Source organism: Dendrobium catenatum, unplaced genomic scaffold, assembly GCF_001605985.2.
Source record: "Dendrobium catenatum unplaced genomic scaffold, ASM160598v2 fragScaff_scaffold_574, whole genome shotgun sequence".
Lineage (NCBI taxonomy): Eukaryota > Viridiplantae > Streptophyta > Magnoliopsida > Asparagales > Orchidaceae > Dendrobium > Dendrobium catenatum.
In genome coordinates, this window is record NW_021319036.1 from 598,768 (window position 1) to 613,858 (window position 15,091).

Below are 15,091 nucleotides of genomic sequence, written 5' to 3' on the forward strand. Positions count from 1 at the left end.
TTAAAATATTCATGCAAAACACAGCTCACCTTGGTCTGTTGATTAGGAGCCTAAGCTATCAACTAAGAGGTCTTGAGTTCGAATTTTGTATATGTGATGTTTGTGTGAATCTACCTTAATTGCCCCAAATATCCCAAAAATAAAAAATAAAAAACATTCATGCAAATGCGAGAAAAGAAAAAAATCAATTGGTACATGTCTTTCAAAAGGAACAACTCTAGTACTTAGCCAAAGCCTGTGTGGGAGGTAAGGCAGTTTGTTCATGTGCCCCAGCTAGTTTTCTCCACAAAAGTCTCTTCAAAGCAAAATTTCCCTTGTTTGCTACCCATCTCACTACCCAAGTCTGAAGGCAATCAAATGTTTAATATGAAATGTGGAATTTTTTAATGTCATAATAAACTATACAAAAGAGTAAGCAGCAAATATACAATAACATAGGATTTAAAAAATGAAAGCAAGTGAAATATTACAAGCATTTAGAATGCTTCGTTTGGGACGGCTTTTTACTATTTTTTAAAGCATCTTTTTAATATAGATTTTTTAATTTTTTTACTAAAAAACTGTTTTAAGAAGCTGTAAGATAGCCATCTCAAACAAAACCTTAGAGGCGCTTCGCTACAAAAGGCGTTGTTTGCCAGTGACAGAATCCACCACGGCCTTCTTCCCTGTTTTGTAAGAACAACTGCCAATTAATACAGAGTTCATAGGTAAGATTACGCATATATATAATGATGTAAAAACAGAGAAGCACTCAGTTGTATTTTATACGTAGTATTGAACAATTGCTAATTTAACAATTTTCAATTCCCAAAGGAAAAAAATTGAACATGTCCAAGCCCAAGTAAAATGAAAAAAGTAAATCCAGAATGGGGGATATGTCACAACTGAAAATAGTATGGAAATGGAACGAAAGAAACCTCTTAGATATATTTAACGCCCAAATATATGGGAACCTCGAACTTAGAAAGGAACAATTCTTTATCTATCAAAAAAGCAACTTTTGGAGTTTTCTGCAACAACTAATGAAGGTCATCAGCAGCTGCAGCAACCACCGCCCCTATCTTATTCTAACTATTTGGGGCCAACTTTATGAATCCTCGTTTTCCATTTGTTCCTGATAAGTGCCGCCTGAGATGTTAAGAGTTATTATTCATAAATCAACTTGAACAACTTACATCCATATTATTTTGGGTCTCTTTCTTAATCCTTCGACACTAATTTTATGAGCTACATCTAATGGATAAATTATTTAATAGTTGTTGCGCATGTCCAAACCACATAAATCTATTTTCAACTATATTTTTTTTTCAATATAAGTCACTCAACCTTAGAGTCTAAAGGCTTTCGTTTGAGTAGATCTAAAACTGAATATATGGAATGTAATTTTAATAATAATAGTTCTAGTTGGGGGATTATGACTTTAGGTGATCAAGTCATTAATAAGAGTAAATGTTTTAGATATTTTGAGTCTATTGTTCAGAGTAATGGTGAAATAGATAGGGATATATTAGTAAAATTTAAGTTGGATGGTTGAAGTGGAGGAATGCATCGTGCTTGTTGTGTGATAGAAAAGTCTCCCTCAAACTTCAGGGAAAATTTTATAAGATGGTGGCTAGAACTGCAATGCTTTATGGTATAGAATGTTGGCTATTAAAAAAGAAGCATAATATAAAGTTAAGTGTTGCAGAGATGAGGGTGCGCAAGTGGATGAGTGGCTTTACTCTAAGAGACAGGATACAAAATGAGCATATACATGAAAAGGTTGGAGTAGCTCCAATCGAAGATAAAATTAGAGAGAGTCGCCTTAGATGGTTTGGTCACATAAAACAGCGGCCTTCCGATGACCCGGTTAGGAAAGTATATGTATTAGATTTGACTTACTGAAAGGACTTGGTTAGAAAATATTAGAAATAAACTTTCTTTATTAGATTTAAATGAGAGCACAATGGAGAAAAAAGATTCATGTAGCCGACCCCACATAGTGGGATAAAGGATTGATGATGTTGATAAGCCACTCAACCATTCCACTAATATCATAAATTCATAATTCCTTCATTTATCATTTCTAACTTTATGATACCAACATATCATTCTCATTTCTGTCACGAAAAATTTAATCCATCAATAACTTTTTTCCCAAATATCAAATCTACATAATACTGTCAGTGCAAGTTAAAATTTATAAACTTACTTTTATGTCTCCATGTATCCTCTTGTTGCAGGATACTGCTATAAGATTTATCTATTTAAGCTACCCGACTATAATTCTAGAAGTCATAACATCATCAACATTCCTATTTGCTTGTAAAATAGATCTAAAATACTTAAATAGTAGAAGATCGTGGGGTCCCACACCATGAGACATGCTCCTCCACCTCCTCCTTGCATACGCCCCAACCCCATTTTTGCCCCAAGTAGAAGAGCCTTAGGTCCCGCTATGCAGCCAATCATAATATGAACCATTGAGCACACGCATTGAGGAACTTAGCTAGTATATATTCTCCCTCTTAACCCCTGAATTGCAATCCACATACTACTCTCCCTTCACTCAGCCACCAGCCCTCCTTTTCGGACTATTTTATTTTTTTTTCGTAAATTGCATTTACACTTTTGCAATAAAATTCAAAATAGTTTTTCATATTTCTACATTACTACATAAACTTGTCACAAATAAGTATCATTTTGCTAATTGAAATTTATAAACTTGATTTTTACTCTTTCAAATTCTAAGCTCTATATGTTCTAAGCATTATATTTATCATTCTAAATTTCTACTTATTTCAGCAGACATCTCACTAATTAAAATTATAACATATACAAAAAACATATAACAAAGCACCTCACTTTAAATATCCTTTTGTAAGCTTCTCTATGATATGTACTCAACGTAGATCCTTGCAATTATCTTATTATAATTGGAAACTATTTAAACACTCCACAAACACCAATATTAGTCACTTCATCAAACATATTTTAATACTCGAACATACACTGACAAATATCTTTCTTCCTTGATGCAAATCAAATCAATTATTGTATTACTCAAGCATACACCCTAATAGAATCAATAAAAATCATATGAAGATTTTTTCTCTGCTCCATAAACTTTCTCATTAATTTCTTAAACACAAATTTCTTTCAAGATAGATACTTCTAGCATAAAACTAATCTAATTCTCCTAAACTAGAGAAAATTTTCTAAAAATATACCCCATTTATCTCTCTCATAGCTTCATTGTATGCATAAATTTGATTCATATATAATTATCACAATCTTGAACATCTTCGTTCTTCTTAAATATTGGTTATCTAAATACTTTTCTCCAATCATTTCTCATTATATTAGTATTCAAAATATAGAAAATATTACTTGCAAAACTACTATAATATCCCCAACAACACTTTAAATCAGCATAGATATATCATGGAGACTTGAAGCTTAATCTTTATCCATCTCCTTCAAGCTAACACCACTTCACCATTTTACATAAACCTCATCATTCTGTTCATTATAGTCTTCTAAAATAATTTATTCTGTGAAACTCCCCTCTAATAATTTCTCAAAATAGCATCTCTATCTTTCTTTGACGCCTTCATCTTTAGCTAAGATTCTATTATCTTTTCTTCTACTACATCTACCTAGATTCATGTTTTTAGCTCTCTCGTCTCTTTTTTCTTTTATCTCTTGTCCAAAAATCCTAAAAGCTGTAGCTTTTTTTTAGCTTGCTGCTATTGTGCAAGACTTCTAGGTTTCTTATAATCAATCTGTCTCATAGTATTAACTTTTTCGAGTCTTTAGAAGCACATTGTTTTCCTTAGTAATCTTTTATACTTACACAATTCAACAACATCTAATAATAATCTATCTAGCATATGACTCAACATAAATATACACAATAATCAGCTAAGAAATAACATTTTTATTTATCTTGAATAGTCTTTCATCAACAACATCAAGCCTTTGTCCCACTATGTGGAGTCGGCTACATGAATCTTTTTTAGCCATTGTGTCCTTTTAAAAGTCAAATTCTCATTTAAATCTAATAAAGAAAGATAATTTCTAAGATTTTCTAACCAAGTCTTTTTAGATCTATCTCTACCTTTCTTGAATAGTCTTTCGAGAAAAATAAATTAATTTACATGTATAAGCAGGATACTGGAAGCATACCCGGTCCAATGGCAAGAACTGTCTTTGACCCAGCTTGAACCTGCAAAACAGCAGCCAATAAAAATATTTGCATAATGATGAAACATTATCAATATAAAAATCAGGTCATTGAACAACGTACAACAAGCTATCAAATTATAAGAAAAATCTGAACAAAATCTGAACATCTATGATTGTTCTTTCTCATAGAATTGAAAGACAGATGCTAAGCTACCCAAAAAAAATAGAGCAAGGCTTCGTTTGGGATGGCTTTCTTGTCACTTCTTAAAAGAGCTTTTTAGTACAAAAATTTTAATTTTTTACTAAAAATCTGTTGTAAGAAGCAATAAAAAAGCTGTCCCAAATGAAGCCTAAATATTACTGACTTTTTCTCAACGATATGAGAGGTGTGACCTATTTTTATTCATCAGTAAGGTATGAAAACTAAATGCAAGTTGTCAAACAAGGCACTCACAATCGGCCAAAATGGCTGACTGATCCCTGATGAGATTTTAAATATCAAAGCCAGTTTAATGGTTATACAGCACAGCATTCTTCCAAAAAATGAGGACTTAATTCTGTCAATGAAATTTTTTTATGTTTGTTGATATCTAAATTGGAGTATAAAATTATAGGAATTTTTTATGAAGCAAACCTGTGTGCGCCCAGCATCAGCAACGATAAATGTGGGAAGGCCATATTGATCAGCCGTGCCCTTCAGCCTATTCCTGGTAACAGAAATTCATAATATAACATTAAAGAAAGCAACATTTCCAACAATGATCCAGATACCAGTCATTTTCAGGAAATGCATGAAAGGATAAATACAAAAAGGTAGGAAGAATACTAACATTTCTTGTTGATTCTTGCAAGTGACTACAATCTTGGCCTGTCCACACTGTTCCCATTGTCTTAACAGAGAGAGATGGCTTTAAAAGGAGGCAAAAGAGACAAAATTAATTTAGATAGACAACAAACATTGTTGAAAGAAATCCTCATTGTATAAATACAGCAGTCAATGAGAGTAAAATCCTAGCACAAATAAAGAGAATGAGAAGATATGTATTAGAAAGTCAGCAGCATTCAAGAGCAAGTGCAAAGCTGGTCTGCTCCTAATTTCAGTTAAATTGCACAACTAACAAATCAAAGTAAACAAAGTTTAGCTAAGCAAAATATTTAAGCTTTAGATAAATAACACAACAAGAACGTAGGGTTGACTTTATAAATCATCATTCTCCATTCATTTCATATCATCAATAGCATCATTAGCAATATATTTAGGGCTGGCTTTAAGAGTTGCACTTCATTCCATGTAGACTAAACAGCAGCAACAACAACAACAACAACAACAACATCAAGCTTTTGTCCCACCTACATGGGGTCGGCTACATGAATCCTTTATCACCATTGTGTCCGGTTAAAAGCCAAATTCTTATTTAAATCTAACAAAGAAAGATCATTTCTAATATTTTCTAATTAAGTCATTTTAAGTTTACCTCTACCTTTCTTAACATAAGTCAAATCTAATATCTCAACTTTCCTAACCGGGTCATCGGAAGGACTCCATTTAATGTGACCAAACCATCTAAGGAAACTCTCCCTAATCTTATCTTCTACTGAAGCTACTCCAACATTATCACGTATATGCTCATTTCCTATCATATCTCTAAGGGTAAATCCACTCATCCACCTAAGCATCCTCATCTCTGCAACACTTAACTTGGTATTATGCTTCTCTTTTAATGAAAAACATTCGACACCATAAAGCATTGCAGGTCTCACCACCATCTTATAGAATTCCTCCTTATTCTCTCTATATTTCTCCATCAAACCTCTCAATAAATGTATGGCTTCCATGGTAGACCTACCCGGCATGAATCCAATTTGATTTTGAGAAACATTAGTATCACGCCGCAATCTGCGTTTCATAGCTCGCTCCCATAGTTTTAAAGTATGACAAACTAACTTAATTCCTCTATAATTCGCACACTCCTGTGCATCACCTTTATTCTTAAAAATAAGAATTAACACACTCATTCTCCATTGATCTGACATCTTTTTAGTTTTCAAAACAGTATTAAAAAATTCAGTAAGCCAATAAATTCTTTCATCTGCTAAGCATTTCTACGTCTCTATTGGAATATCATCAGGCCAAACAGCTTTTCCACACTTCATTTTCTTTAAAACCTATATAACTTCGATTTTACTAATACGCCGATAAAAATAAAAATCTTTATTTTCATTTAGGGTGTGCTAAGGTCACTAGGTCAATCGTATTTTCACATTCTTCATTAAAAAGTTTAGTAAAATATCTCATCTATCTTTGTTGAATATCATCTTTTAAGAAAACTACTTTTTGATCTTCATCCTTAATACACTTCACTTGAATTAAATCCTTACTACTCCTATATCTTTGTTTGGCTAACTTATACATATATCTTTCTGTCTCCTTAGTATCTAATATATTATATAAATCATTAAAAACTAAACTCATTGCATCGCAAATAACTTCCTTAGATTCCTTACAAGCCTCTTTATAGCTATCCCAATTATCAGAATTTTTACATCTAAACTAATTTTTATAACAAATATTCTTATTTTTTATCTTTTCTTGTACATTTGGATTCCACCACCAATTATTTTTACTATTAAAAGCTTTTCCCTTTGAAACTACAAGCACATCTTTTGCAAAAAATTTAATATCACTAGCCACTTTTTCCCACATAACACTAGCATCCTCATGCACAAACAAAATCATAAGATCTAAAATCTTACTCTCAAAAATACTTTTGTTAATATTCTTTAAAAACATCTAATCCTAGAAAATTGTTTTACATCATTTTTTATTTTCTCTCTTTATCTTAAAGTCTAAAACTAATAATCGATATTGAGTACATAAATTTTCGCTCAGAATAACTTTATAATCTTTGCAATCTAAATGATCTAATTTTCTTATAAGAAAATAATCAATTTATGTTTTACTATATCCATTTCTTATAAGAAAATAATCAATTTATGTACATGCTCGGTACTGTTAGGTACATGCTCGGTACTGTTAGGTACATGCTCGGTACTGGTAGGTACATGCTCGGTATTGGTAGGTACCTGCTCGGTACTGCTAGGTACATGCTCGGTACTGCTAGGTACATGCTCGATACTGGTAGGTACATGCTCGGTACTGCTAGATACATGCTCGATACTGGTAGGTATATGCTCGGTACTGCTAGGTACATGCTCAGTACCACTCAATATCTTCACATACAAACAACATACGAACTTTAAAAACAAGTAAAACTTCAAAATTACTCTTACAGGTCGAAAGCCGCTAGGGGAAGTGCCCCCTTGGACCCCCGGCAGACCAGTATATTGTTTTATTCATGTTGTGATTTTTTTATTTCACTTCATATCAATTTAATTCGATGTATTCATATGCATGATTGGTTTGTTAGCAAAATGAGCTCGGCTGATGGCGGGAGTGAATTAGGTGAAGGTTCAAAAGAACCATCTGTAGAAACTGATAAGCCATTATGGATTCATGTTACAAAGTTAGGAAAAACATTTGAAGGAGGGAATGTGTCATTCAAATGCAATTATTGTGGTGGCACCTACAAAGAATCTTATTCTAGGTTGATGACACATCTACTTAAAATTTCTGGCCATGGAATAAAAATGTGTCATAAGATTACTACGTCGCAGTTGATTGAATTGAATAGACAAGTTGATGAAGCTGAATCTAGGATCAAAAAGACACTCCCTAAAGAGGTACCTTTGCCATCTACTCATGGCTCATCTCACACTTCTTCCTCATCTGTGAAAGTTGATCAAGCTTTATCATTTAGAAGTGAAGTATATAAAACAAAGGGAGTGGCCTGTAGTCCTCTAGAGAATCCGTATTCAAACAATAGCAATAAAACTTTTTGGTCAAGTATCATCCTCTTCCTGTTGTGAGAGAAATTGGAGCACATACTCATTTATTCAATCAATGAAGAGGAATAAAATAACTCCAGAACGTGCTGAAGATTTAGTTTATGTGCATACAAATCTTCGTCTTCTATCAAAGAAAACCCCACTTTATATGACAAGTGAACAAGATGTGGGATGTTGATGGAGATGGATTCGAGTGCCTTGATGATATGGGATTATTGGAGGTTGCAAATATTTCACTAGATGAACTAGAATTGAAAACAATGATATTCAATGATGATGATATTGAAGGCCAAAGACCAACATCTGAATCTAATTTTATCATTCCCTCTATTGAATAGTTAGACCTTCATGTCGTATTAAATGATTTTTTTCTTATATTTTTGTGTTTGTACTAGACATTTTGTACTAAACATCTTTATGTTATAAGCTAAACAAGTTATCATGAAATTGATTTATTATTGCTTGATATTTTTACTATAATGTCACCTTAATTTTTATATATTATATTAAAAAATTATTATGTCGTGTCCACGCCACACCCGTGTCCTATATTTTTAAAAATTGATGCATCCCATGTCCGTGTCGTGTCCGTGTCGTGTCGTGTCCGTGTCACCGTGTCCGTGTCGGTGCATCATAGCTCTCTACCAACATGTACATTTAAATCTCCTCCAATAAAAAACTCTTTCTTCAAGAGGTATCTTTTGTATTAGTTCTTCTAAGGCATTCCAATATTTTAATTTTGAACTCATATCCAAACCTACTTAAGGAGCATAAGCACTTATAATATTAACAATCTTAGCATCAACAACAATCTTTAAATCTATAATTATATCTTCAATTTTTATAACATTATCTTTCAAACTCTTATCTATAATCACACCTACACAATTTCTAGTAATGACTCATACTCGAATACCATAGTTTATAACATAAACTATCAATCTCCTTAGTCTTCTCTCCAACTCATTTAGTTTCTTGAATGCACGGAATATTTATCTTTCTAAGAATCATAATATCTATTAATTTCATTAATTTTTCTGTAAGGGAGCCTATATTCCAAGTTCCTATCATAATTTTAGTTGCATGGACTAGCTTCTTTGCCTACATCCGTCCTTGATGTGGGAACCCTTGTCTATTTAACACTGCACCCAGGCGCCGGTGCAGTGGCCCTTGCACACTTGTCGTTGTGTTTAGGCCATACAGTGCATCGCTTCCAGTGGACGTCCTAGCATTAACACAATTTTTTTAAGAATTCATGTCATGATTATTCGACAAGTTTTATGCTGATTGTCGACTACCTAACGCAACTCTCCACTTTTCTCATCCATGTAGACTAAACAATCCAAGATTAAAAAGTTATAAAATAATAAATAGTTTGAAAAACATTGCCACCCTATAGAACACATTACATTTGATATTACAATGCAAAATATATCAATCATATTAGTTAACATGTTTATGTTAATTGTGAATTATAATTAGGCCCTATACTTTGGCACAATCTACTCTTTGGTGCCTTAGTTCTAAGAGCCTTAGTGTCGCCCCGTATTCTCAGTCAAATAATTCTAAATGACCAAAATACACTTAAGCGAATGAAAAAGGAACATTCATAGCAATAAGGAGCGCCACTCCAAACTTTCAATAATAGAAATTATAATAGCTCAATTACAAACTTGGTCATTTGGTCCGTTGTTGGGAATAAAACCACACAACGAAACAAACAAAAAAGAGAAAATACAACAAAAAAGAAAGAACACCAAGATTTAATGTGAAAAAATCCAAAATCAAGAGAAAAAATCATTAAGTCACACCACCACAATACCACACCAAGAAATCCACTACGAAAATAGAAGAAAGTATGCATATATCTTTCTCTCTCACTCTCTCCTTATTTCTTTTCACTCTTTATACACCATTCTACATAGAACTAACAAAGAGATGCTCATAAACGAACCCAAGGGACACACCCCTTCAAGTTAAACATGAAAAATGAGAAAAAAAAATTTGTCCAGCCAAAATTGCAGCACCGGGATTTAGAGTGCAACGGCGCTCCACTCTTCGTCTCCAGCCCAAGTTATAGGGCCATGGCACTACAACCTACAGCATCGCAACGCTTTGCTCTCAATCTCCAACCAAACACTCCAACGCCGCAACATTATACGGTTGTACGGGAAAAAAATTTCTCAACGCAGCCCCCGAAGCCAAAGCAAGGGGAGACCCCCGATGAGCTCGACCAACGCAATTGAGGTCAGAGTCAACAATGCAATCCGATTGATCGACACAATCAGATTCCACACAAAACTAACATTTGTACTTTATATCAAGAAGCTATTTGATATGATAAAAAAAGTAATAAAATTTTACATTCAAATAGTTTGATCACTTGCTTTCGAAAATAAAGAAGCATATAATCTATACTCTAAGTCTCTAATCGAACGTAATGCCTCAATCTCTCACCTCTGGCTCGACATAGGAAACACAAAAGTTGAAACCCTTCAATGCCCTCGGTGACTGCAAAAATGGCGAGACGAATGAGTGAGAAACTAAACAAGTGAAGAGAATGACGAGAGATCGGCTGTAGTCGGACGTACTTGGCTTAAACTAAAGCAATCAATTGCTCGATTGGCCTCGCCTCGTCACAAAAATGACGAAGAGTCGAGGAGAAGAAGAGCTGACAAAGAATACGAGAGAAAGGGGAGGTTCCAAGCTTAAATCTTCGCTCAACCAGCTCGCTTGTTTCCATAAACGAAAAAGACGAGGGAGAACAATGGTTAAAAGTGAAACCCTAAAGCATATGAGCACGTGAATATGGGAGGGATACACGGCTCACCTGGTTGCCTAAACATGTTTTATTTGATTAAAATAATATTAAAATGTAAAAATTTTGTAATTTAAATAAATTTAATTATCAAAAATTTATGATACGCGAATCCGTTTAAATTTAAATATTATTTTAATCAAACTCGCTTCGGCCGTGTTCAACACATGTCCCATATATGTTGGGCACGTGTCCGTGTACGACACTGCACTCACTTTTAAGGTGTGTTGGTGTATCATTGCCTGTCGAACACACAAAACAAAGCTTGATTGGTCAACCCCTTCCCTCCAAAATCAATAATCAATGATTTAAATTTCCCTCCAACAGAACACTTTGTCGGGCGCATAGACATGAAGTGAACTATAAGTGATGTGGACGTCAGCAAGAGATTCCATAATGTTTATCGTCGGAAGCATTGTAGATCGACGACTACGATTAGGAATCTTTATTTTTTATATATGTTATGTATTAGTAATTTTATTTGAGTTTTACCATTTGTACCCTTCTTTATTATATGTTGTGAGTTGTAACCCTGAGGGCATTCCTGACTTTTCTTTCTAGTTATTTGAAAGGCCTATATATAAGGTCTTAACCTTTGTATGAGAATTATTGGTGAATGAAATAAAATTTCTATTTTCTCTCTAGAGCTTGTGAGTTCTTGAATAGTGAAGTCCCAAGGTGTGCGCAAAGCAATACCCACCAGTTGCTGGTCGTGTCCGGGGCTTGTGGTCCGACTCCTCTTGCTTCACCGCCGGCCTCCCCAATTTCCCTCACACGACGGCCACCCTTCCCCCTTCATTTTCCCACAACCGCTGAACAACCTTTTCCCTACAGGCCCCTCCCCACCTCCCATTAAATTGTCGGCCTCTCCTCCATTCCTCCTCCCACCAGCCAAATTCCCCTCTTCCAGTCCCGACGCCAGCCACCCCCTTTCTTCCCCTCTTAATGTTGATTTTAATCACCATTAAGACCTACCTAATTTAGCCTACATAATTTTGGAAAGATTTCATCCAATTTGAAATTCAAATTTGAATTTCAAATACTTTCCTAAATTAGCCAAGTTAAATTAGGAAAGTTTTTCAATTTAAATCTAATTTAATATTAAATTAGATTGGAATTCATTATCCTTTTCCTAAATTGGATTAATGCATTAAGAAGCATTAATTTCCCTCCCCATCTCCCTCTTTCTCTATGCATGCCGCCGGCCCCCCTATTGAAACCCTTCCTTTTTTCTTTTCTCTCTCCACATTAACACTACCTAAGTTTGGATTTGAAATTCATATTCATATTCATATTTCCCTCCCACTAATTAATTCCAAAATCTGAATTTAATTTCAGATTTATTCTCCTTTTCCTCCTACCTCAATCCTAACCCTAATTTGGCCAAGAAGTTCCCTCTTCCTCTTTAGCTGACCCCTCCCTCTCTGATCTCTTGGGTTAGCTCTTCTCATGATTGGAATCTCTAAGAGGAAAAGAGCATACAACCCTCCAACCAGGCATTGGCGAACCACCGATCGTCCTCACACAACTCCTCCGATGAACTTTCGTTGGATTGGAACCATAGGCGTCTTCACAACTTGGGTGGCATCATTCGGTTTGTTGAGACTCTCTTTCCGCTAGCCCCTATTAAAGAGCGTGAGTGAGGGAAACTCAAAAGTGAATTTTCTAATTGTTAATTGTGAGATTTCTTGTTTATAGTATTTAGGCTTATCGTTATGAATGAAATTGTTTTTCAAGTGAAAGTCACTCTACTTTGTAACTAATTGCCCTTACATTATTGATATCCTTAAGTTCTAAGCATCCAATCTTGTGAAACACTAGTTTATATTACAACGCTTAATCAATTTTCTTTATAATCTCTAATGCAATTCCTAAGGGTTTCACATCAATAAGACGGCCAAATATACTTTTGGTTGCATTTTTTTGAAAAAAAATATATTTTATATTAAGACACATTACTTAAAGAAAATATCACTATAGCTAAAAATTCTTGTTGTAGTGTCAAGGTATAGATGGTTACAAAATGAGTGCTCCCTTAGAGGGGCTCACATACTTGATGATAGCATCCAAGATGTATCTTCTAGTAGACACCTATCATTATTCTAATCCCTTTCTTCGTGCAAGTTATACACATGTTTTAAAATCATGACAAGAGCTTAAGTGATTTATTGGATAATAATTTTTGTATTGCTGCAAGGTTGATAAAATGAATTTCATGAAAAATAATACCAACAATCTAAAGCTAATTAGCAAACTCAAGATTTGCAAACCTAAACGGCACCTTTGCAATAACTCCGCATACATTCCAGTGGCTGCATCTGCAAATCAGCAAGAGTAACATCACAAAATCACTTCACAAAAACACAAAGAAAGCAAACTTTATGTCCATGTGATAATAATTAAAAAAATTAGCTGCAGGCAAAAGCAACCAAAATTCCTATTTATTTTGTATTACTAGTTACCATAAAGCCATTGCAGTAGGAATAAACCCATAATACTGAATGAAGTAGCAGGAGAGAGAGAGAGAGAGAGAGAGAGAGAGAGAGAGACTTTCTGTTTTTGGCCCTTGGGTTGAAGGAAGAAGCATTTATGAACTTTATGGCCAGCAAATTCTTAATCAGGTTGCTATCCACATTCACTCCCCATTAGCTGGCATCCTGATCAGCTGCTCTATGAACCTAAATACACTGCCTTTTCGTTAAGACTGGGCCTCCAGGATTCCTATTGGGGGAGGTCTCCAAACGTTCCTTAGAGATTGCTCCCTTTATATCTCCTTCAAAAATGTTAGGATCTTTAGAGCAACTTTCACACAATTTTGCTTTTCAAATTGATGTCATAATTTCGTTTGACAACTATTTTTTATTATTTTTCATAAACTTATATGGTGAGAAGCTGTTTTCAAAGCTAAATCTATTAGTGTGGTAGCTAAGAAAATGATGTCAGATTTTTTTAAAAAGGAAAAATATTTATAATACTCAGGAATTCCTATTGGGGGATGGATCAAAATGTTCTTTTGGAACCGCTCCCCTTATTTATCTTTCAAAAGAGTTAGGATCTCTCTTTTCTCCCATTTCTCGAATGTTGGCTATCCATAGGGCAGTTTTTGCACTATTTTGTTTTTCAAATCTTCATCAAACTTCCGTTGAGTAATGTTTTTTCTGTTTTCTTCAGAAATTTATGTGATGGGAAACTATTTTTACATCAAATCTGCTAGCGTGATGGCTATAGGAAAGCCTGTGTTGGATCTTTTATACAGAATTATAAAACTCATAACAGTTTTCAAAAAAAAAAATATTTTTCAAATAATAGCATCCGACTGAAAAGACCCCAAGTAGGGTTGGCACAAAGCTTTTGCCCTCAGGTTTTTCTATCTATATTGGTTGTCTTTGTTGGGAGGCTTAAAGAACCGACATCCCCCCCCCCCGCAAAACACAGAGGCACAGAAAAAAAAAATTTTAAAAAGTAATTGAATAACTTAATAGTTCATAATGTGATAATCTTACTTACGAGCACACTGAGAAGCGATTTTACCAGCACCCATCTTCAAGTCTTGCCTAACAACCAACACCTGCATTTTTCCAGTAAATAACCCCCGCTCAAAATATCGAAAACACCAAAAAAAATATACTACTCAAACCACCGCAATCAGTACTGAAGGCCTAATAAGCAAACCATCTTAAGCTCGCCGCCGCCCCCATTACCACCATCATCAAACGATGCGTGATTCAGCTTTTCCCGGGCAAACGATGACTTTCTCTTTGGATTTCGCAGACTGGCTCCGGCGAAATCTACGAACAACCCTAAGAGGAACCCGATTACAAACCCAGGCAAGTAGTTCTCCGGCCTCAAACTCGCTGCCAGCAATGGCTCTTCCGCCTGTCCCTAAAGCAACGTCAGAAGAGTTACCAGAAGAGGAAGAGAGAAGGCGAGAGAGGAAGAGAGGGTGGTACTCTTCGTGGATTCTTGGTCGGGCTTCGACGAGAAGAGAACATCGCTGTTCGGTGCTCGAGGTTTTATCCAGATTCGAGAACTATTAGCTTGCTCCAAACAATTAGTAGGTCAGCACACCTCAGTCCTCACGTAGTCCGGAAGTCAATAACATGTGGTCACATGTTCTTATTTTTTATCGCGCGGCTCGACGATCTGACCTGAAATGTAACTTGGTATTGCTATATTCGTATATCGCTAGATATTGTTCGG

The 15,091-nt window shown here is 34.8% G+C and overlaps 1 protein-coding gene across 3 annotated transcripts; it reads right to left on the reverse strand.

The window, feature by feature from the left end:
- Window positions 1-415: 415 nt before the first annotated feature.
- On the reverse strand, window positions 416-14,998 carry LOC110097877 (probable peptidyl-tRNA hydrolase 2). Of its 3 annotated transcripts, none has more exons than XM_028694822.1 (9): window positions 14,842-14,998; window positions 14,564-14,767; window positions 14,395-14,459; window positions 13,162-13,209; window positions 4,998-5,075; window positions 4,802-4,874; window positions 4,168-4,207; window positions 607-665; window positions 416-481 (listed from the first exon to the last, which is right to left on the reverse strand). In XM_028694822.1, the coding sequence occupies exons 1-8, from the start codon at window positions 14,881-14,883 to the stop codon at window positions 616-618; spliced, it is 600 nt and encodes a 199-aa protein (XP_028550655.1). In that variant the 5' UTR covers window positions 14,884-14,998; the 3' UTR covers window positions 416-481; window positions 607-615. The 3 variants fall into 3 exon arrangements, with proteins under 3 accessions (XP_028550655.1, XP_020680170.1, XP_020680171.1); XM_020824511.2 differs by having other exon boundaries at window positions 14,564-14,773; window positions 14,842-14,980; XM_020824512.2 differs by having other exon boundaries at window positions 13,173-13,209; window positions 14,399-14,459; window positions 14,564-14,773; window positions 14,842-14,976.
- Between the last annotated feature and the right edge of the window lie 93 nt (window positions 14,999-15,091).

What these genes read in the sequence shown, in the direction of transcription:
- LOC110097877 (XM_020824511.2), bottom strand. Translation starts at nt 14,883, where the DNA reads ATGTTCTCTTCTCGTCGAAGCCCGACCAAGAATCCACGAAGA. An exon ending in TGCAAGAATCAACAAGAAAT is followed by an intron (nt 4,875 to 4,997) that starts GTTAGTATTCTT and finishes TTCTGTTACCAG; the next exon opens with GAATAGGCTGAAGGGCACGG. An exon ending in CTGATGCTGGGCGCACACAG is followed by an intron (nt 4,208 to 4,801) that starts GTTTGCTTCATA and finishes GCTGTTTTGCAG; the next exon opens with GTTCAAGCTGGGTCAAAGAC.